Source organism: Erigeron canadensis, chromosome 8 (genome assembly GCF_010389155.1).
Source record: "Erigeron canadensis isolate Cc75 chromosome 8, C_canadensis_v1, whole genome shotgun sequence".
NCBI lineage: Eukaryota > Viridiplantae > Streptophyta > Magnoliopsida > Asterales > Asteraceae > Erigeron > Erigeron canadensis.
This window is the reverse complement of record NC_057768.1, coordinates 43,728,799-43,752,556: the sequence shown is the minus strand read 5'-3', so window position 1 is coordinate 43,752,556 and position 23,758 is coordinate 43,728,799. Positions and strand designations below refer to the sequence as shown.

The 23,758-nt window shown below is 34.3% G+C and overlaps 3 protein-coding genes across 3 annotated transcripts; all 3 read left to right on the top strand.

The window, feature by feature from the left end:
• The first annotated feature begins 295 nt into the window (after nt 1-295).
• On the top strand, nt 296-2,459 carry LOC122579478. The gene has a single exon (XM_043751659.1). The coding sequence runs from the start codon at nt 297-299 to the stop codon at nt 2,223-2,225; it is 1,929 nt and encodes a 642-aa protein (XP_043607594.1). The 5' UTR covers nt 296; the 3' UTR covers nt 2,226-2,459.
• A 2,323-nt stretch (nt 2,460-4,782) lies between these two features.
• Nucleotides 4,783-6,889, top strand: LOC122580143. Its single transcript, XM_043752416.1, has one exon. The coding sequence runs from the start codon at nt 4,784-4,786 to the stop codon at nt 6,836-6,838; it is 2,055 nt and encodes a 684-aa protein (XP_043608351.1). The 5' UTR covers nt 4,783; the 3' UTR covers nt 6,839-6,889.
• Nucleotides 6,890-10,122: 3,233 nt separating this feature from the next.
• On the top strand, nt 10,123-12,731 carry LOC122580100. Its single transcript, XM_043752373.1, has 2 exons — nt 10,123-10,246; nt 10,507-12,731. The coding sequence occupies exon 2, from the start codon at nt 10,697-10,699 to the stop codon at nt 12,584-12,586; it is 1,890 nt and encodes a 629-aa protein (XP_043608308.1). The 5' UTR covers nt 10,123-10,246; nt 10,507-10,696; the 3' UTR covers nt 12,587-12,731.
• Nucleotides 12,732-23,758: the final 11,027 nt, after the last annotated feature.

Genomic DNA, 23,758 nt, shown 5'->3' with positions numbered 1-23,758 from the left:
TAACAAGTCGACCTCAAGGTATAAAAACTAGATTTGAGTGCTAATTAGAAATATTATTATAACATGACTATATAAATACAAATATTAATAAACATAATAGTAAAACAATGACAACGATACTAAATAAAGTAATACAAGTACTAAACATAATATCAATTATTATTTTTCTTTCCAGTTTCTTTTAATAAAATAAATATGCACTCTGTATTCCCCAAGTAATCGTAATGCCCAAGTAAAATGACACTCTATAAATTAAACTCATTCATCTCAAGTTCTACCCATTCCAAACCTACAACATGGCAACCGCAAATACCTCATCCCTCCTCGGTCCACCGGAACTCTACCATTCCCAATCCAAAACCTCCGTCCCACCGCCTTCTTCAACCGTCGTTTCACACCCATTCATCAATGCCATGGTCTCCAGCTTCAACTCCATCGCCACTTCCCCCAGTCCACCTCCGGCCCTGATGGGTTACACCGAAAACATGTCTGCTACGTTTCTCTCAACCGGAAACCCTTGTCTCGATTTCTTCTTCCATGTTGTCCCCTACACTCCACCCGAATCTATAACCCAACGTCTGAACGAATCATGGGACCACGACCCGTTGAAAACTTTAAAACTAATCTGCAATCTTCGTGGGGTTCGAGGGACGGGAAAATCAGATAAAGAAGGGTACTATATCTCGGCTTTATGGCTTCATAAAAACCATCCCAAAACTCTCGCCAGCAATGTGGATTCTTTGGCCAAATTTGGGTATTTTAAGGACTTGCCTGAGATAATGTATCGACTTCTAGAAGGAGCTGATGTTCGACAAAAAGCAAAAGAGGAACGTATGCAACGATCAAATCATCGGTGCCGGAGGAAAAGTAATTGGGCACACAATCGGTTGAGGGGCTCAAAAAAGAACAGAGTGCCGCAAGAGGTAAGAATTATGGAGGAGATGAAGAGAGTGGAGATCAAGAAGTCAAATGCAAGCAAGATTAGAAAAGAGAAGAGGATCAAGATGGCTACAAAAGCTATCCAACGGTATAACACTGACCCAGATTACAAGTTCTTGCACGAATGTGTCTCTGATCTTTTCTCCAAGCTTCTGAGATCTGACATCAAGTTCTTGGAAGAAGGAAAGTCGAGAAAAATCAGTCTTGCTGCCAAATGGTGTCCTTCAATAGATTCATCTTTCGACAAGTCAACTTTGCTTTGCGAAAGCATTGCAAAAAAAGTTTTCCCGAGAGAAGAGTACTCGGAATATGAGGGCATAGAAGAAGCACATTATGCTTATCGTGTCCGTGATAGGCTAAGGAAGCAAATTTTGGTACCTCTTCGAAAAGCTTTGGAGTTACCAGAGGTTTACATAGGAAAAAATCAATGGAGCTTGATCCCATATAATAGAGTAGCTTCCGTAGCCATGAAATTATACAAAGAGCACTTTCAAAAGCACGATGGGCCAAGGTTCGAGGAGTTTCTGGAAAATGTGAGGTCGGGTAAGGCCAAGATCGCAGCAGGTGCATTGCTACCACACGATATCATATCATCCTTGGAAGATAGCGACGGTGGTGAGGTGGCAGAGCTTCAATGGAAAAGAATGGTGGACGATATGGCAAAAAGAGGAAAGTTGAACAACTGTTTGGCGATATGTGATGTTTCAGGTAGCATGAATGGGATTCCTATGCAGGTTTCTGTGGCTCTCGGACTTCTTGTTTCTGAATTAAGTGAGGAGCCGTGGAAAGGGAAGCTTATTACGTTTAGTGCAAACCCAGAGCTGCAGATGGTGAGAGGAGATGATCTGAAATCAAAGATTGCATTCATGAAAAGAATGGAATGGGGGATGAACACTAATTTCCAGAAAGTGTTTGATCTGATTCTTGAAGTGGCGTCAAAAGGAAATTTAAGGGAAGATGAGATGATCAAGAGGGTGTTTGTATTTAGTGACATGGAATTTGACCAAGCTTCACGGACTCCTTGGGAGACGGATTATCAAGCTATTCAGAGGAAGTTTACAGAGAAAGGATACGGAGGAGTAGTGCCAGAAATAGTGTTTTGGAATCTTAGAGACTCACATAGTACTCCAGTGACAAGGAAGCAGAAAGGGGTGGCACTTGTCAGCGGGTTTTCAAAGAATTTGATGACCTTGTTCATGGAAGGAGGAGGAAGTTTGAACCCTGAGGATGTCATGGACAGTGCTATTTCAGGGGAGGAGTACCAGAAACTGGTGGTGGTTGATTAATGTTTAATGAATTGTGTATAAAAAAGAATCGAAGCGTTATGAGTTTTGCATTTACAATGTGATGATTGCAAACGGTTAATGTCATATGATATTTCTATCTACCTGTTGAGACATATTCCAATTTTATAGAATGCTACTGCAAGAGATAGACATTAGATACAGAGGCATCAAAACTAATTGTATTATTATCACACTTTTAACTCATGGTATGCAATGGTTCCCATCATAACAAAACATTGTTATTCTTGTCTTGCAACATACCTAGTATTAACTAAAGAAAACAAAATTTTATATCCAAAAGAACACACACATAAAAGAAAGAAAAAAGAGAAGAGAGGCTCGTAGAGTATCATAAAAATGAAGCAACAAATTAAAATTATTTGATTGACAGAATGTACCCGATATGATGTATGTTAGTATGTAGGAGCATGGAATTGTAAATAGGTAGGTTTCTTTGGGTTCACTCCAAAAACACTGCAGCTTGCAGTATAATAATATTGGGCTTTAGGTTGCATTTCCTGAGGGGCAAAGTATCAAACAGTTGGTATGCAGTTTTAATTTTGAAAAAAAAAAAGACATGATCTAAATTGCGCATGTTTCACTTTGTACGCTACAAAATTTCGCATTGACAACAACTAAACTAATTGGTAAGGAATTCATGGGTACTGAAACGACAATTAATAGTTTTTGGTTTCAGAGGGAGGGGAAGTAATTGACAACAATGCATAATTACCTTTCTTCAACGGTTTTTAATCAACGTCCTCATGTTTGACCTGGTAACAAAATCAAGAAAATGATCAAAATCTTTCTTATAGAGAATGACTTACATGCGCATGATGCTGCTTCTAGCTATTTTTGAACTTTTTCTTTGTTAATCATGCGGTGAGTTGGAAAGAATGCTGGCAGCATGACGTTATACCAACACAGGTACTCAATGTATTAATTTTCCGGAAAATGCTAACGTGTATAAAAAAATATATTAACATTCTATATTAAAAGTCCATCCCTGATTTTCATGGTAATTGTACAAATAATTTATACACCTTATAAACAATTCTAAGGGCTGTATTTAGCAAACCCCTAATTTTCCTAAAACAATGTTAAGCTATCTATTAATTCTCTTTTCCAATCATACCCCTGATTTTTCCACATGTCAGAATATTTAAGCCCCTGATTTTTCCACATGTCAGAATATTTAAGCTATTTTGTTAAGGATTAATTATTTCCATTTTCAAAATAAAGATTCATAAATCTTTTTTAACAGCTCCTAATTATTATTTGTTTGGGGTTCAATAAGCGAAGCAGCTGTTTTTTTTAATGTGCATTAAATATTTGTACATTTATCATACAATTGAAGGATGAATTTTTGATATAAAAATATATTATTTTTTTTGCACGTTACTTGAAGTTTAAGAGTTTCATTTAACTTTTTTTTAACCGCTCATAATATGCGTACTGAAGTTTTTCTGTTTTGTTTAAATTGGACATTTATTCAAACAATTTGAGTACAACTATAATTCCATTAATTACAAGCACAATAATAATAAAGTTTTTGTTGGTGATATTGTTACCAAGCTATTTAGGTGTATTAACATTTTTTGTTAAGTGGAATTTCATAAATAAGTTTTTATGTATAAAGTACTAACTTTTATATAATTAGAGAGTTACTAATGATAACCTTTAAGCTTCTCATTAAAATTTTCCTAATAACTAATATTTATATATAAGCTATCTATAAAACAATTGAACTCAAACTCCAAAAACTACTATATACAATAAACATTAAAAATAACAAGAATATAAACAGAGAATGAAGAGTTCATCTATTTCATCTCATAATAGATATATATATAGTTACAACAATTGAGCATTCCTCAATAAAGTAATCTTCTAACAAAATTTTGTGATCTCTAAAATGTCTACTAAATTATTTGTGAACATCCATTTCATATTTATCATAGCAAATAAGGGTTTTCTTCACGACATTCCTAAAGCTTGTTAGCATAAACTATATGAGTGTGTTAAAATTTGTATTTTGCTAAGTGAAAATTCATAGAGTATTTTTTGATATATAAAGTACTAGCTAGCTTTTTTACAATTAAGAGTTAATTTTAAAAATCGTCCCTGATGTAATACCAAGCTTGTAGGTTTAATTCCTAACTTTCATAAATTACAGTTTTAGTGTTCAAAAATTTTTAGTATGTTTTAGTATGTTATATTCCATTGATTTATATGATATATTCCATTTCTTATCATATTTCACATATAATAGTATAGTTTTAGTATGTTTTCATTCTTTTTTTTTCCTCGTTTTGCCACATTTTTTTTCAATTAAACATATATATTTTACATTTGTACACTATCATACATTTTCGAACATGTGTTTAAACAAAAAAACAAACTTCCGTTTGTATAAGGATTTCGAAAACTACTTTATGTCTCCAATTTCTATAATAAAAATTACTCCGAATTCCCCAAGTATACGTGATGCCCAAGTATTAACACTCTGTAAATAAAACCCATTCGTCTCAAGGTGTAGCCATTCGAAACCCCACAATATGGCACCCGCTAATACCCCAACCCTCATTGGTCCACCGGAAATCTACCATTCCCAATCCAAAACCTCCGTCCCACCGCCTTCAACCGTCGTTTCCCATCCATTCATCGATGCCATGGTCTCCAACTTCAACTCCATCGCCACCTACTCCCCCAATACACCGCCGCCCATGATGGGTTACACCGAAAACATGTCTGCTACGTATCTCTCAACCGGCAACCCTTGTCTCGATTTCTTCTTCCATGTTGTCCCCGACACTCCACCCGAATCTATAACCCAACGCCTGAAAGAATCATGGGACCACGACCCGTTGAAAACTTTGAAACTGATTTGCAATCTTCGCGGGGTTCGAGGGACGGGAAAATCAGATAAAGAAGGGTACTATACCTCGGCTTTGTGGCTCCATAAAAACCATCCAAAAACTCTCGCCTGCAATGTGGATTCTTTGGCGGAGTTTGGGTATTTTAAGGACTTGCCAGAGATACTGTATCGACTTTTAGAAGGAGCTGATGTTCGACAAAAAGCAAAAGAGGAACGTATGCAACGATCCGAAAATCGGAGGAGGCATCTAAAACGAAATAAATGGGTAGATCCGCGGGAGCAAAAACGTACTAGACGAGGGGTACATTGGCGCCGCCCCAGGTATCAAATAAGAATACGTAGTGGGCTGAGAACCTCATCAAAACCGCGCCGTCCAAGGTATCACAAAATAGCGAATAAGTATCGGAGTGCAAAGAGGAGAGTGCCACAAGAGGTAAGGATTATGCAGGAGATGATGAAAGTGGAGACCCAGAAGTCAACAGCAAGCAAGATCAGAAAAGACAAGAAGATCAAGATGGCTACAAAGCTTATCCGACGGTATAACGCTGACCCAGATTTCAAGTTCTTACACGACCGTGTCTCGGATCTATTCGCTGGACTTCTGAGATCTGACATCAAGTTTTTGGAAGAAGGAAATTTGAGAAAAATCAGTCTTGCTGCCAAATGGTGTCCTTTAATAGATTCATCTTTTGACAAGTCAACTTTGTTATGCGAAAGCATTGCAAAAAAAGTCTTCCCTAGACAAGAGTACTCGGAATATGAGGGCGTAGAAGAAGCACATTATGCTTATCGTGTCCGTGATAGGCTAAGGAAGCAAATTTTGGTGCCTCTACGAAAAGCTCTGGAGCTTCCGGAGGTTTACATAGGAAAGAATCAATGGAGCTCGATCCCATATAACAGAGTAGCGTCAGTAGCCATGAAGTGGCGCAAAGAGCAGTTTCGAAAGCACGATGGACCAAGGTTTGAAGAGTTCCTTGAGAATGTGAGGTCGGGTAAGGCCAAGATCACAGCGGGTGCATTGCTACCATACGACATCATAGAGTCTCTGGAAGATGGCGACGGTGGTGAGGTGGCAGAGCTTCAATGGAAAAGAATGGTGGACGATATGGCAAAGAAAGGAAAGTTGAACAACTGCATGGCCATATGTGATGTTTCGGGTAGCATGTCTGGGATTCCCATGCAGGTTTCTGTGGCTCTTGGAATTCTTGTTTCTGAATTAAGCGAGGAGCCGTGGAAAGGAAAGCTTATTACATTTAGTGCAAACCCAGAGCTGCAGATGGTGGAAGGAGATGATCTGAGATCCAAGGTTGCATTCGTGAAAAGGATGGAATGGGGGATGAACACTAATTTCCAGAAGGTGTTTGATCTGATTCTTGAAGTGGCGTCGAAAGGAAAATTAAGGGAAGATGAGATGATCAAGAGGTTGTTTGTATTTAGTGACATGGAATTTGACCAAGCTTCACGGACTCCTTGGGAAACGGATTATCAAGCGATTCAGAGGAAGTTTACACAGAAAGGGTATGGAGGAGCGGTGCCAGAGATAGTGTTTTGGAATCTTAGAGACTCACATAGTACTCCGGTGACAAGGAAGCAGGAAGGGGTGACGCTTGTCAGCGGGTTTTCAAAGAATCTGATGACCTTGTTCATGGAAGGAGCAAGGAACTTGAACCCTGAGGGTGTCATGGACAGTGCTATTTCCGGGAAGGAGTACCAGAAACTGGTGGTGGTTGATTAATGTATATGTATTGATCTAGTAATTGTATTATAATCAGCAGATTAAGTATGAATGAACTATAATTATAAAAACCATGTCTGTGTGTTTTTTTGTTTCTTTGCTGATATATCCAATATATATCCTGATTCGTGTGAAATGTTACATGGATTAGTAGAATATGCATATATAATGGTATTAACATACATTGGAATCAACTAAAGTATGCAATAGTTCCCATCATAACAACAAGCATCTGCCTCTATATAAGAGGCTTATTTGAAGTGTCCTAACAAGACTGCAGCATTAGTTATCCTTGCAATACAACAATTCCTGATCCGTAAGAACAAGAGATGTAAAAATAATAACGAAAGAGGTCATGTACAATAACAAGGAACAAAATTGTCTAATGCACGATCAACATGCTAATATACAAGTTTTATTATTTGGGCTCACATATATAATAAGAACCAACATAATTATTTGAATGACAGATTGTATCTGATATTATGTACAGTATGTGAAAGCATGCAATTGTAAAATAGGTAGGTCTCTTCGAGTTCACTCCAAAATCAAAATGGCTCTGCACATTATGGGTTGCAAGTTCTAATGGGCAAAGTATCAAATGGTTGGTATGCAGTTTTTTAAAAAAAGATTATTTATTATGTGAAAGCAGACATGGTAAAATTCTACATGTTTGTAGGTAGAGGGGGTAGCTTGTCACTGGCCATAGGTCTAGCCAGACACGGAGAGGCCAACAGATGAACAAAGAGAGAAATGTGGGTGTTGATTATGATTATCCCTAACGTAGTACCATAATATCACATTGTATGCTACAAAAGTTGATCTTAATGAACTGGCGATGAGGTGGCGGAGCGAATTTTTTTTGTCTCATTGGAAGGGTCATAGTGCCATATTATATAAACCTCAGAAAATCTTTGACTGGGCATGGCACCACCAACCCCTCCTTTGTCGCCTACGTGACCATGATTAATAGGCCTGGCAAAATGGGCGGCTATGGGTAATGGGTGCGGGTCTAAACGTGTATGGTGAAAACGGGTCATTTCAGGAAAATGAGTCTACAGGTCAAAGCGGGTTGGGCCAGGTTTAACATGATATCACATTTTATGGTACAAAAGTCGATCTTGACAACAACTAACTGGCCATGGCCCATGGAGGTACGTACATTATTTTCAGTTCTCAGGTTTGGGGGGATCAACACCCACTTTTCTTTTCTTTTTTTGAAAACAGACAACTATCTCTAGTCAAATGTTAGTATACAATCATTTAACTCGATATATATTAAATATACACTACCATGTGCTTCGAGGGCACAGGTTAAGTAAACATAGATTATTACATGTATACAAGTTAACTCGGGGCACAGACAAATCCCATCCCTACTAGTGTTAACCTATGAACGAATATTGACAACTAATACAAAATACACAACGTAGCTGCAACAAATAATCTTCATCAGCATTCTGGTATCTTCAAGTCACTTGCATCTGATCACATTGCATACATTATTCATTTATTCCATCTCCCTTTTTATTTTTAACTCTTGATCGGCTTTGCAATGATTAGACTTCACTTTAAGCGCGGTTTAAGCTTTATAGTTTCTAGAATCTTGTCCCTTAGTTTCTCCTTGGTGTACTAATATGTTTGAAAAGTCTGCTATTCCATACATCATTAGGACAACGTTAACCTTTGAACAAGTAAACATTACAGCCAACCATAATCTTTAAGCAACATTCCATACAGTCTTGGGACACTTGGTAACTAGTGTGAACAAACCATTCAACAATGTCATCCCAAACACTTGGAATTCCATGACCATTAATCTTGTATTCACATGTTAAAAAACAGACGTTAAATATAGTCTTTGAGTTTTACAGTAAGCACATTTAAAAATTTTTGCAAGGTATCTAGCAAGTGTATCTTGGTGGAAAGTCAAAATTTCATAGCTGACCATAAAATAAACAGATGGCTAAGTATGCATTGGGTAAACCATACAACATCAACCCATTTCATGATAATTACAAATGCAGGTACAAAACTTTTAAAGCCATAAGAAAGCACCATTATCACAAGGTAATACCAACTTGTTGCAAAGCTATATTCCTTCACTCAGTGAGTTATAAAGATGTATGAATTGACCAAAGGTATGTATTTTGGACTGATATTTGCACTTCTGTTCCAGCATATTAATAGGAAAACTATATTCCTAACACATGTCCACAACAAACATATCTAACTATCTACCATGGTTTGATTCAGATTTCAAGTATATAGGTTGAGCTGAATAGTTACCTCCAATGCTCCAAGTCTTCTGCTTGTTCATTTAGAACCCAAGACAAGCTCTATTCAAATTTCAAAATGTGATTAGGAATTTACTATTGTTTTCTGCTTTTTTATTAAAATATAGCATTAAATTTAAATCATTTTGTAAATATCTTGAATGCTCGTTTTGACTTGGATCCTTTTGACCTGTTTTCAAAATTTACACATGTTGACCAGAAACCATTTTGACATGGACCCGTTTTGACCCACCGTCCAACCCGATTCGATCCATACATCTTACCACCTCTAATCTTAACCTGCCATCATCACCATTATCCAATTATAATAACCTGGTCGGGTTCCTTCTCTAGTTCCTTGCCTCAAAATCTCTCTAAACTTGATAGCAATGTGGGTTGAGTGACAGTCAAGAACTGGAGCATAATCATCTCCAGTCTCTGGCCCGGATGGTTTGTGATAATGACCTATGATTCGAAGAAACTGTAGCAATGTCATCTTTGTAGTTGAATGAAACATGACCACGTACACTTGTGATCCTTGACAATAAGGTTTGTGACATTAATCAAAACACTTTCACAATGTAGTGCTTAATTCCAACGGGCCTCCTGGTCAACCGACTTAAATTTGGTGGGCAGGATGGTTTGAATATCACAACCATACCAGGTTAGATAACACCGCTTTCAACATGTTCCGTAGACTGCGAAGTGGCTTGTAAGATGATCTCTTGGGCTAGCTCATTGAGTTGGTCAAAGAGCTTCATGGAGAGTAGGTTCTGTAACAGTCAAAGTTTGGCAACCACTAATTCATATTTTTTAAAAAGTCAGGACTGTTGGTGCAAACGACCAAACCACAGGGACCGTTGCTGCAATTCAGACTAAGATAATATATTGAGATAAAAACTTAAACGTATTCCCCAAGTAATTATTAAAAATAAAATTAAAAAAATAAATAAATAAATATGGGGGGCCAGAATCCTGGAAAGGCCTATCCAAAAATTTATACTATGTTTCGGGGTACTGATCCAGAAGCTAATAAGCAGTACGTGATTTTGTAAAATATCAAAAGAAGCAAGAAAGGGGGATTAATGGCATTCTACTTATTATCTGCGAAATCATCAGTACAATCAGCCAGGTACAATTAATGTCATTCATCAGTTACTTAATTATGCTTTGTACTCTGTTTGGATCCTTCAATTGTGTTGGAACATTTGTTTATTTGATTTCACAGTAAATATTAATTGTGTGAACTTTGTGAGATGAACCAACAACCCTATATGTGCATATATATAGTTGTTACTTTTTACTCCACTTATAACAATCTATATATGTTCTGGATTGGATATATACATATTCGGATTGTGAGTTTTCTTGTATGGCTTAATTTCCTACTAGGGCTTATACTTTATTTAGGCACAGGCCTTGGAAATTCATAAGACCCAAAAGAAGTTACTCCATATCATCATCAGTGGCTACCTCATCGACTCTCCTTGGTCCACCGGAGATCTACCTTTTCTGACCCAAAACTCATGACATCATTCCCCCACCGCCTTCTCCCTCCCACTGCAACCCATTCATTGATGCAATGGTCTCAAGCTTTAACTCCACTAGCATCCAAAATCCACCACCGCCCATGATGGGTTACACCGAAAACATGTCTCCTACCTATCTCACAACCGCCAACCCTTGTCTCGATTTCTTTTTCCATGTTGTCCCCGACAGTTCCCAACGCCTGAAACGATCATGGGACCACGACCCGTTGAAAACTTTGAAACTAATCTGCAATCTTCGTGGGGTTCGAGGGACGGGAAAATCAGATAAAGAAGGGTATTATACCTCGGCTTTATGGCTTCATAAAAACCATCCCCAAACTCTTGCCTGCAATGTGGCTTCTTTGGCGAAATTTGGGTATTTTAAAGACTTGCCAGAGATACTATTTCGACTTCTAGAAGGACTTGACGTTCGGGAAAAGGAATCGAAGGAGCATAAGAGAAAAACAGAAGCTCGACTGAGACGCTTAAAATATCGAACCAAAAGCAGGGATGATTCAGATGCAAATAAGAAAAATGTGCCAAGAGAAATGAGGATTATGGAAGAGATGAAGAAGATGGAGATGGTTAAGTCAAATGCAAGCAAGCTTAGAAAAGAGAAGAGGGTGACGATGGCTACGAAAGCTATAGAACGGTATCACAGTGATCCGGATTACAAGATGTTACACGAGCGTGTTTCAGATCTTTTTGCTGAGCGTATGCGATCTGATATCAAGTTGTTGGCAGAAGGGAGGTTGAGAGAAATAAGTTTTGCTGCCAAGTGGTGTCCATCCGTAAACTCAGCGTACGACAGATCAACTTTGCTATGCGAAAGCATCGCAAAGAAAGTGTTCCCACGGGAAGAGTACCCAGAATATGAGGGTGTGGAAGAAGAACATTATGCTTATCGTGTTCGTGACCGGATAAGGAAGCAAGTTTTGGTGCCTCTTCGAAAAGCATTGGAGCTACCAGAGGTTTACATGCAAAAGAATCAATGGGACTTGATCCCATATAATAGAGTAGCTTCACTAGCAACGGAGCTCTACAAGAACAAGTTTCTAGAGCACGATAAATTGAGGTTTGAAGAGTATCTTGATAATGTGAGTTTGGGTAAGGCCAAGATGAAAGCTGGTACACTGCTACCACACAAGATCATTTCAGGTTTGAACCATCGCGATGGTGGTCGGGTGGCAGAGCTTCAGTGGAAAAGTATGGTGGACGATATGGCAAAGAAAGGAAAGTTGAACAACTGCTTGGCGATATGTGATGTTTCGGGGAGCATGAGTTGGAATAAAGGGGTTGCTATTCAAGTTTCTGTGGCTCTTGGAGTACTTGTTTCTGAACTAAGCGAGGAGCCATGGAAAGGGAAGCTTATCACGTTTAGTGAAAAACCGGAGCTGCAGATGGTGGAAGGAGATGATCTAAGATCAAAGGTTAAGTTCGTGAAAAACATGGCCTGGGATCTTAACACTGATTTCCAGAAGGTGTTTGATCTGATTCTTGAAGTGGCAACGAACGCAGGATTAACAGAAAGTCAGATGATCAAGAGGGTGTTTGTATTTAGTGACATGGAATTTGACCAAGCTTCACTAAATCCTTGGGAGACAGATTATCAAGCAATTAAAAGGAAGTTTACAGAGAAAGGATACGGAGGAGCGGTGCCAGAGATAGTGTTTTGGAATCTTAGAGACACACAGAGTACTCCGGTGACAGCGCAGGAGAAAGGGGTGGCCCTTGTTAGCGGGTTTTCAAAGAATCTGTTGAAGTTGTTTCTGGAAGAGGGAGACTTAAACCTTGAGGAGGATGTCAAGGTGGACCAAGAAAAAGAGATAAACCCTGATGAGAATGTCAAGGAACAAGTAGAGACTAAAACCATAAACCCCGAGGACGTGATGGACAAAGCCATTTCAGAGGAGGAGTACGAGAAACTGGTAGTGGTTGATTAGCTTCAGTGAATCGCGGTCGTAGCGTATTAACTTTTGCATTTACAAACAGTTAATGTCATAGGATTCATTATTTACCTGTTCAAACATATTCCAATTTCTATGAATTAATGATACTGCAGAGTAGACAGAAGCATCAAAACTAATTGTGTTGTTATTATTCTTTTGACTCTCAGAATACTGTTTCTTAAAGATATACGAGTATAAAACAAACATATATTGTCATCTTACAACTTGGCTAACAAAATTTAATTCCAGATCGAGACATGAGAATACAAAAATAGAGATAGTAAAGACATGTATGATATTTACTCATTCCATGAAGTTATTAAATTAACCGATTGGACAATGATATTTTGTTGGGTTCAATTCAAATCTATGCAGCTTGAAGTTTAAAGATATACAGTTAATTCTTTGTCTCCACACTTATGGGTTGCATTTTCGAATAGGAAAAACATGTTATTCAGTTTAAGAAGAATACTGTGATATTACAAGAAAACTGAATAAGATAAGACATAGTACGTCTAAATTTCTGAATACATGCATGTAAGATCAATAGGGGAATGCAAAACAATTTTTACTTTTAACAGTGGAGTTGCATTGAAATATCTTGAGACAGAGCTGCTGTTGAAGCTACATCATTCTATAGAGGGTGAGAAAGTCAAATTCACGCATAAAATTAAGAACGAAGCTTGTAGAGGATATGATTTGGTGCTCTGATCATTATGTCTGCAAACAATTTGAGTAACATCACTCGAGCAATGTAGGGGGATTAGAGAATTGTACGTAAGAGTTAAAACTAGAAATAACATATGGTGTCATTTTAAAAAATAAAAATTAGAACTTTTGTTTGAAAGTGAAAACGATTCCTTTGTCTTTACAATTTAAAATAAAACTCAGTTGTAAAAATGTCTAAGATTAAAAATTTTTGTGTAAATAACAACAAAAATTTTTTTTAAAAAGCACTAAAGAATTAGGTCAATTACGTTTAGTCAAAGTGGATAATCAAGTGCTTGTACCAGCCAAAAGCCATCTACGTAATATTGTAACATCAGTCATCTACGTAATATTGTAACATCTGTTGATGTACTTCATAATTGGGTTGTAGCTTCTTCTGGTGTAAATTGTGATCCTGGTCGTTTATATCAAACTTTACTTTGGTAAGTTCACATCAACGGGAAGGTTTTGCACCTCGATATCCGCTCTTCGCCACCTAGGGCTGTAGATTGTAGTATGTTCCAAGGGTTGGTCTCTTTGCCACCTGGGGAAAGTTTATTGGCAACATATAACCTTTTTTCGCTGGTGGTAAAAGAGTTAAAACAAGAAAATATTATATATATGATTTCAAAAAGAATAAGTTATTCAAATGAAAAAAGATAAATTATTAAGTAAAAATGGCTAAAAAGAAAAGAGTTAATCAATAAAAAAAAACAGCAAGATTCAAACTCGCAACACTGACATGGAAGAAGCAATAAAGAAATGTCACTTAACTTTTTTTTTTGAAAAGATGAATTTCGCTAAAAACTTCGTGTTGCGACTCGACAACGGGAGGTGTAACATACGTTGTCTTAACCAGGTTCACGTTAGAGAGCTCCCGCGAATTCGAAATGTCTAGTTCTAATCACCGATGGGTGAAAAACCCCTTACAAATCTACCCAAAGGCACAACGATTAATAGCCTGTTCGGTCAAGCCATTGTAATAAGATTTCTTATTATTTTGAATATAAGACCTCTTTTGAATAAGGCAGGTCCTTTCAACCACTAACATTTGCACTTAACTAATCCAACCAAAAGAAATGTTTTAGATTTTTGCATGTTTTTTTATGTATTAAAATGAAAACTGAAATTAATGTTTGCATAGGCCCAAAAGAAATGGATATGGCAAGCCCAGAAATTAATAAGGTGAAATGGTGAATCAGCCAATCTGTTACTATCTTTGGCTCTTTGCACCAATTGCACGGAGCTACGTACTTTCAGTTTTAATATATTATACTAGAAGAGTACCCACGCGTTGCAGTGGTGTTTCTAAAAATGCTTGTAATTAAATGTGGCGGTACCTTTTGTTGCGTGAATTTACGAACAAATTCATGGATTGTATGTAACATGATACACACGTGATGTAACGAAATCATACAAAAACAAATTCACAATCTAAACAATGTAGTATAAAACAATGGTAGCAAATACATAACACAAAACTAAGTTTATGTCGGAGGAAAAAGAAAACCGATATTGCCAGCTGACCCACGAAAAGAAGAACAACTATTTACTGATGATTTTCCATCTATAATAGGCTCTTTTTGTTGTTGCCCCACAAACCGCGGCAACCATACACCCTGCCCAGGTCATGCTTGCACATCAGTCAAATTACCAATTGCACCATGGTTTGTAGTTATAAAAATTGCCTCTTGGATTGTCACGAATGCAAAGAGTTCCATGCATGATAACACATTTTTCACAAGTTCAATTTGTGAGTATTTCAAGCTCAAGCAAAAATCACTTAAATAGTAACTATGAGTAGATCAGGTAGGATATGTTACTCTGGTATTATGATATGCTACTGTAGTTGTAGTAATTTATATACTGTCAATTCCAATCATAACCGCTCCAACCTACCATTGTAAATTAAAAACGCTAGCATTCACCAATATTAAGCATGAAAAAGTATAAAAAATATTCAAACAAACACGTTACACGCTTATCCTGCTCGAGAAGACTTAATGACCTTTTCCTAGGACCACAGCAAAGCCTAGTCCCTGATACACTCCAGTCCATCCTCGGATCCTCCAACATGTTAGTCTGGACACATATTAGCCACTTAAAACTGCATTTATAGTTAAGAAAAAACAAAACTTCTTAATCAAGATTTAAGCATCTTAATTTGGAACCTGGCCTCTCAACTCTCGAGTATCATGGTGTCTTAACCATGAGAATGAGTTTGACTAGCTCAATGAAGTCCAAGTGACAGTACCCGGTATAACCGAATATGTGTCACCACTTTGTTATAACATGAGATCCCTATAGTTTTTAGATCTCTATAATGCATATGCTACATATGGAGTTGTCAAGATGAGCGGGTCGGGCGGGTTATGTAACATGTGAATTTTGGTATGCGTCAAAACAGATAAGCCAGGTTGACCCGAACCACCTTTTATCGAAAAACTTTATCTTTTAAATTAATGGACGTAAGAGGTTTAGTCCATATGAGTCTTTTCCTTTTAGTTCATTTTGTAACATGTCTGAGTCTAAGTCTGACCCATTGACGGCAGAACATTACGTACTCGAGTGGTCCCATTCATAAGCAAACGGGCCGAAACTGATATGTCTAGTTACAATTTTACAGTGAAAGCGATCTACTTTTTTAAAAGGCTTGACCCATTAAAGAGAAAACACTACTCGAATCATTCCATTCATAAGCAAACAGTCGAAATAGAGACCTCTAGTTACAATTATATACTCGTAAAATAAAGTAATTTACCTAAACATCCATACTCGATAATCATCCTTGATTACTTTCCTGTACGTTGTTAACATTGAAAACTGCAGTCCTCGAGAAGTTCATCACTGCAAAAACAATCAAGAAGTAAATTTTGTTAACATCTTGCATAATTCTTGCAAATCAAACCTCAAACCATCATCTATACAAATCTTTAACAATTAGGGATGCACACTCAATTCTTTAAGAGCCTTATGTTGTTAAACTAATTACTGTGACGAAAATGAAAAACTTAAGCAAAAAAAAATATGAATCACAATATCATACGTATAGCACAATATCCTAGTTTTTATAATATGCATCATCCAATTTGAGCAAAAAAGGAGGAAAAAAACAACATCCCTAATACCTTTATAATCAAGATCTGTGAGTGGTGGCGATAGATGGCGGTGTGATGGATGGATCTGACCGCAATTTTTGTAATCAATCGCCATTGGATCGAATTTTTGGGGGGTTGAGATGCGATGGCAGTGGATACATGGGTACGCCTGAGAAAGGGTTTTTAAGCGATCAACAAAGAAAGGTTTTTTCTTTGTGTGTGTCAGATAGAGATTTCGGGGTGTAAAAATGGACTGATCACGAATCGATGAATGGTTTCGACGAAATCTGCAGTATGGAAAATCATTTGCTGGATCAATTTAGGGAGAAACATGGGGAAGGGGTCGATCAATTTAGAGTGCATTCTTGGGTTTTATTTTGAAGAGATGAGAAAAGAAAGGGTAAGAAACTTTTAGGGCGCGTTTAGTTCGAGAAAATGTTTTCAAGTTTTTCATTTCTAGTTTTTTAGAAAATGAAAAGGTTTTTCATTTCTAAAAAACCCTTGAAAATTTTGAAAATGCGTTCAAAATAAAAGATGGAGTTTTCATTTTTCCATTTTAGAAAACTAGAAAACATGTTCAAATTCACTTGTTTTCTAATTTTAGGTTTATAAAAGGTTTGGAAAATAGAAAAGTGAAAACAAAAACTGAAAAAAACAGTTTTCTAATTTTAGTGCAAAAGTTGGAAAGGGGAATTTTCATTTTCTATGAAAACTTTTCTAGAAAAAATACAATTTGAACGCGTTTCTTGTTTTCTATGTTTTTTTGAAAAATGAAAATGGAAAACATGGGAGTTTTTTTGAACTAAACGCACCCTTAGTTTTTGTATTTTTGAGTTTTTTTTTTAAAGAAAGGGAAAGGAAAGAAAGAGAAAAATAGGATGTTTTGATCCCAAAACTTTCTTGCCACTTTTGGCAAGATTTGGAAGGAAAAGTGGTGAAATTATTATTATGCCCCTCAAACTATATAAAGGTTTTAATTACTACAAGGCTATAAATGTAAAATTGTATTTTTTATCCTTTCTTTTCCTTCCCTTCTAACTCAAGAATACATTTAACTATCAACTTTCTTTTCTTTTCTTTCAACTCGAGAATGCCTCTTTGTTATGTAATCATTTATCCTTTCTTCCCCTATCCAATCTTCTTTTTTCTTTTATTTTAATAAAAACTCAAGAATACATTGTTAAGGTTTATTTTTTGTGTATGTTTCTGAAAGAGAAGGGATCGAGACAGTTTTTTTTTTTAATATCAAGGGTAGTTTAGTCTAAACGGGTAGATATGAGAGTATAGATATAGTAAGTTGAAGGACATTTTAGTAATATCAGATTCCTACTCTTTAAAGCCTGTTTGCTTGAGAGTATAGATATAGATATATTAAAATTAGGCATATGTTTTATTTTATTTTATTTTATGTTTTATTGGTTTAAGTTTTTTATTTTATTATTTTTAATTAATATATTTGTAAAATTTATTATTAATGAGATGTGTTTGTGTTTTATTTAATACTAGAGTGGTGCCCGCGCATTACAGCGGCGACGGTCTATAACGCTCTAGACACCGTAACAGTTTATAACGTTCAGTTTACTTTCATGAGATGTGTCAATGCATGATTTAACCATATATATCATTCTAAAAATAAGTCGCGTATTAGGTGCAAAAAATAATGAAGTGCAAACACTAACCATAAAAAATAATCACTTACAATTGTAGGGGAGGAGACCAAGACAATTAAAAAAATAAATAGTCAAAGATTAAAATTTAATACGAATATACAAAGGACATAATTGGTTCGTAATTTCGTGAGTTATGAAAATGTAATTATTGTTTAAACATTTTGTAATATAATCTATGATAATTAAGATTTTTTTCTTATTCGTAACATTATCTTCAACAATAATTTTAGAGTTAATGAGAATTTTATAACAATATGGGTTTTAGGTAATTGTGGGGTTTTTTTATTAAGGGTAATTTCAGAATTTCATGGATTAAGTGTGTGGAGGTAGTTTAAATGTAGAGGTTATATTAGGTAATTCAAAGGTAGATAGTTGAATGGGGTAGGAGATAGTTTGTTTATATAGGTAGTATAGATATAGATAATGTATTTTAATTTTAATATTAGCTATAACTTGTACTAACAAACCGAAAACTAATGTGTAATTAATTTGGATGTGAAAAATGTTTCAGTTTGTTAATTTACTAGATTTTAGACCCGTATAAATATACGGGTTTATATAAAAGTTCTACATGGTAAATAAAACTTAAATAACTTCATGACATAAGTATAGATAGACACATGAATGAATGTAAAATATCTAAAAGATAATATATAAGAGTAATATATCAAGATGTACCTAACCCTAAAATGTTTTTGAATTTCTTTTTTTATATTAAATTCTATATACATAAAGCTATAATTTTCGGCTAAATTGCAACTTAACTAAACAGAGTTGAAGAAAGAAAACTTTTATATAATTATAATTCAACTGTTAACGATTTTTTATCAAGTTAAAGGTACAACAAACAAAAACAGTTAAAAAACTTCTATATAATTATAATTTAACAGTTCACTAATTTTTTTAAAGTTAAAAATACAACAAACAAAAACATTTAAAAAAGTTGTTCCTATTGCATAGAATTGAAGAAAGAAAACTTTTATATAGTTATAATTCAACTGTTAACGATTTTTTATCAAGTTAAAGGTACAACAAACAAAAACAGTTAAAAAACTTCTATATAATTATAGTTTAACAATTCACTAATTTTTTTAAAGTTAAAAATACAACAAACAAAAACAGTTAAAAAAGTTGTTCTTATTGCATGTCATGAATGTCAAAACTCATTAAAGTCAACTGCCTACGAACGTACCTATAAAATTAACTAATATTCATATATCGATGATACCTCTATTTTAACAGAAAAGTTAAAGCCTGTTTCTAAAAGCCCTCTTACGATATATAAACAACAAATTAAATTTTACTACGTATAAGAAACCAAAATAAATTTTGGCGTGCATTATTGACCGGATGAACATTGATTATCGTTTAAAATTTTGAACTTCAAACATGTAAAAGGTAACAAATAATAATAAGGAAAAGAGGAAAAATAAAACAAACGAATAACCAAATTATTAACATACTGCTAGCTAGAAGAAGTATAATTTGACATTGAAAATTCGCGTTGAAGGACCGACGCTCCAAGCCTCTAAAGGAAAGGTTTATATAGTTTTTTAGTTTAATTTGATTGGTAATTTAATATAATAATTACTCGTAATATTTTTTGGATATTAGCATGATGAGTGGATATATAATAATATTTTTATATTTAATTAGTTATCTATAATTAAAATTTAAATTGTAAAAATAATGATGACATAAGCATGATTTAATTTGGAAAAATTGAAAGATCTGATTGGTTAATAAGTTATTATGTCAGTTTTCTTTTAGTATATATAAAGATTATACCATGACAACAACAAAAAAAAATGTAGAGCAAACTGGATTCAATGCTGGAGATACGTTACTCTACTTTTTACATTTGCAGTCGGTGAAGATAATTGAGAAACTAAAGAATGAACCAAACATATAAGCGTACACGTTTTTAATATAGCTAAATTAAACTCTGTCGCTATATACTTGCGTTATGTATATCTATATTATTATCTTATCATTATATGTAAATAGAAAGTGACGAGTAAAGAGACGTGCTAATGCCTAATAGTTTAATACTTTATTTTCCACATAGCACTTTCATGGAAATTTACAAGCCGGGCACGTTTGGGCCTTCGTTTTCGCGGAGACGCAAATATAGTTCCAAACACCGACCACGTTTCTGAAATGGGAAAGAAAATTTCTTTGTTTTAAAAGAAATAACAACCACTTGAAGGTATATTGGTAATTTAAGATCTTGTTATCTTTATAGAAGGTTTTAGCTTCGAATCCGATTAAATAATCTGGAAGGATATGTAGCACCGAAACGGATACGACAAATAAGCACGGGAACGAGGAATGACAAAATTAAATATTTTAGGATACGGTACGACAATAAAAAATATAAAAAATAAAAATATATTGATTTTATATAGAGATAGACTTGAAAGTTGAGATTATGTAGAATTATATATGTATAATTTTATAACATATACTTGATGGTGACCGGTGATCACGGATTAAATTTTTACTAATCATTTTTGGAATAGATTAAACGTGATGGTGATCTCAATTGTATAATGTAATTGGTTTATGTTTGGGGGTATACATGATCGCAAGACAACAGTCATTTTTGGAATAGAAAAGCTCATTGAAACCTTAACATTAATTAGATACGGTATGGAGGTTTCACATAAACGTTTCAGTATATATGGAAACTTCCAGGAAACATTCCGTACACGTTTCGTACGTGTTTTCGTTCCCATGGAGTTTCCGAAATGGGTATGCCTACCTATTTCGAGTTTCGGTGCATCATAGCTGGAAGGTATAAAAGCGGACATACCTATGTTCAATAACATACATCAAAGTGAAATTTACCTCAAACGTGTATGATGTGTGCTAATCGCACAACGAAAGGGTCTCGCACTAAGCGGATCATAAATAGTCTTTCTCACCATACCACCTCCTTAATTGAAAAATACCGTCGAGGAAAACCTATCAAGGCTCAAACTCAAGACCTTTGAGTAAACTCCTCCGGAACCACGCATAGCAGGTTTAGTGAAACATACATCCGAGTTGAATACTGATTTTCTTTGAAAACATGAATCAACTTCTTCAGTTTATTCGTTTCATTTATAAAATATACCACGTTGTAATTTAATGTTTAATTAACCAACCAACAAATATCATACTAAGTTGTTAACTCAAAACGATTAAAAATATATATCTATACTATATTATAAAGTAAATTCTTTCCAGATTTTCAAAATTAAATTGAAATTTTCAATATTGATTTTAAGTATATCCCCAAAATACTCCTCTCATCTATTCTATATTTATCTAAAATAACCATAATACCCTTTCTCTCTCTTCAAATCTCAACCAATCATCTTTTTTCTCTCTCCTCCATAAATCATTTATTCCTTTAATTCATTCAAAATCTTTTATCTCAAAAATCATACGTCAATAAATTATAAAAATTGTATGGGTGTTCTTAAAATTTCATGCTCTTTCATTAGAGATGTCATTCGATATACTTTCGACGAATTTTTAAATCCGAGGGCGGATGCCGTAGGTCGTAGGCATTTGACTATCACACTCTTTGACCTAGCTATCACCCCCACCATCTCACCACCGCAACGCGCGGGTACTTACTCTCGTGTGTGTATATATATATATATATAAACTACTTGTAGTTAGTAATGTGATTAAGTTATGAGTATGAAAATCAGAAATGATTTAAACTCTAAATTAAATTGACTATATTTATATTTCATTTTTGTTCCAAAATATGTAATGAATTCTGAAAAACACTAATGATGTGCGTATTTTTAAATTTGTACCAATTTCAACATATAATATTTGTTTATTTCTACAACATTATATAAAGTATTTTTTTCTTTCAATTTTTTCAACTAAGTAATTGATAATCTCAAAATATACTTCTTTCTTTTGTTCACTAATTTAAACGTTTCACATGATATACTTATAATACTCTTAATAAGTATATACTAACATTTCTCAACCTTTAAAATAACTATATCACTCCTTTTTACATCAATCAATTTTACATTAATACTCACATCACTACCATCACCACCAGCCGTCACCGCCATCACCAGTTGTTGCACCGTTACAAACCCAACAGTTGTCTATTATAACAGTGAGACAATTCATAGAGGTAGCTAGTCATGTAAACATTTCTTATTTGACATTTGAACAAAATTGGAAAAAGTTATTTACTTACATTGGTATTATTTGGAGTTCGATCTTTTATTACACTAAAACACAGTTTCTCTAATAACTTATTGACCAATCATGGCTCTTGATTTCTTAATGTTGACTTTTGTTTTAATTTTGACTTTAATTTACAGTTTTTTCTTTTCCATCACAAATTTACACTTTCTACCCAATAATTTTAATATAATAAATCAATAATAGTAACTAATATATATCGATTAAAATAATAGCTAATATTAATCCAATAGAATAAAATAATAGCTAATATTTATCCAATAATATAATAACTAATATATATTTAATTAAATAATCTCTATATTTATATATCTAGGGGTTGAATATTGTAAAACAAATATTAAAGTAAAACAAATAAGACACGATCTTGACCTTTAGATCATGGTTAAATTGATGTATGATGATTTTCATGATGCACGGTGATTATCACTGAATAAAAACCTATTATTTTATTTGTTTTACTATAATACTTGTTTTATTTTACCTAAAACCTATATATCTATCTTTATCTTTATCTCTATCTTTATATATCTTAAAAGACAACTAAGCTAATAGCTTATTAACCAATCACAACTTTTTATTCTATCAAATTAATTTTTGATGATGTCATCATCTCTTATATAAATAAAACAAAATTTTATGACATCATTATTTTCTAATGAATGTTTATTTGTCATTATAAGACTTTTTCATATTAATTATTTTCTATGATTTATGACATCATCATATTTAAATTTTAATTATTTTCTATTTAATTTATGATTTATTTCTTTTTTAGCCTAAGTCTTATTTAAGTTAAATGTGACTATTTAGTTTTTTTTTCTTGAAACGACTATATGTCCATTTTTAAAAATAGTATTATCATCTCTTTTCGTCTTATTATTATCAGCCAGTCCGTGTACATTATATAAAAGACAATTGTTATGACAACATCATTTTTTTAATAAGCCCGGGTTGAATCCGGGTTAATTAGCTAGTACCTATATATTAAAACAAAATTGTATTAAATGTACGTTACTTATATTGGCTTTTTTTTACGTCCATACTTTAATTTATACTCATATATTATCACTTTATATTTTAATTAAACCCAATGAAAAACGAAGCATTTCAATTTACTTTTTTTCCTAAAAAGATTGTTTGACAATTAGGGAGCATAAATTAGGCGAAAGGTTGAATGTTAAATTGTCACGTCTTTCTATGGGTGCGTTTGGTTCACATAATGTTTTTGGAATGAATGAAATCTTTCAACTGAATTGAAATTCGAATGAATGTAATTTGACGGAATTATTTTGATTTTATAAAAATTCAAATGATGGAAGAAATGAAATTCCTTCATTCATCCCTAAGGAATAAATATTCTATCAAATGATGGAATGTTTACATTCTACGGAATGAGATTCACCCTTCTTTAACCAACCGCGTTAAGAAATGAAATTCAATTTCAATTTCATCAAATTTTG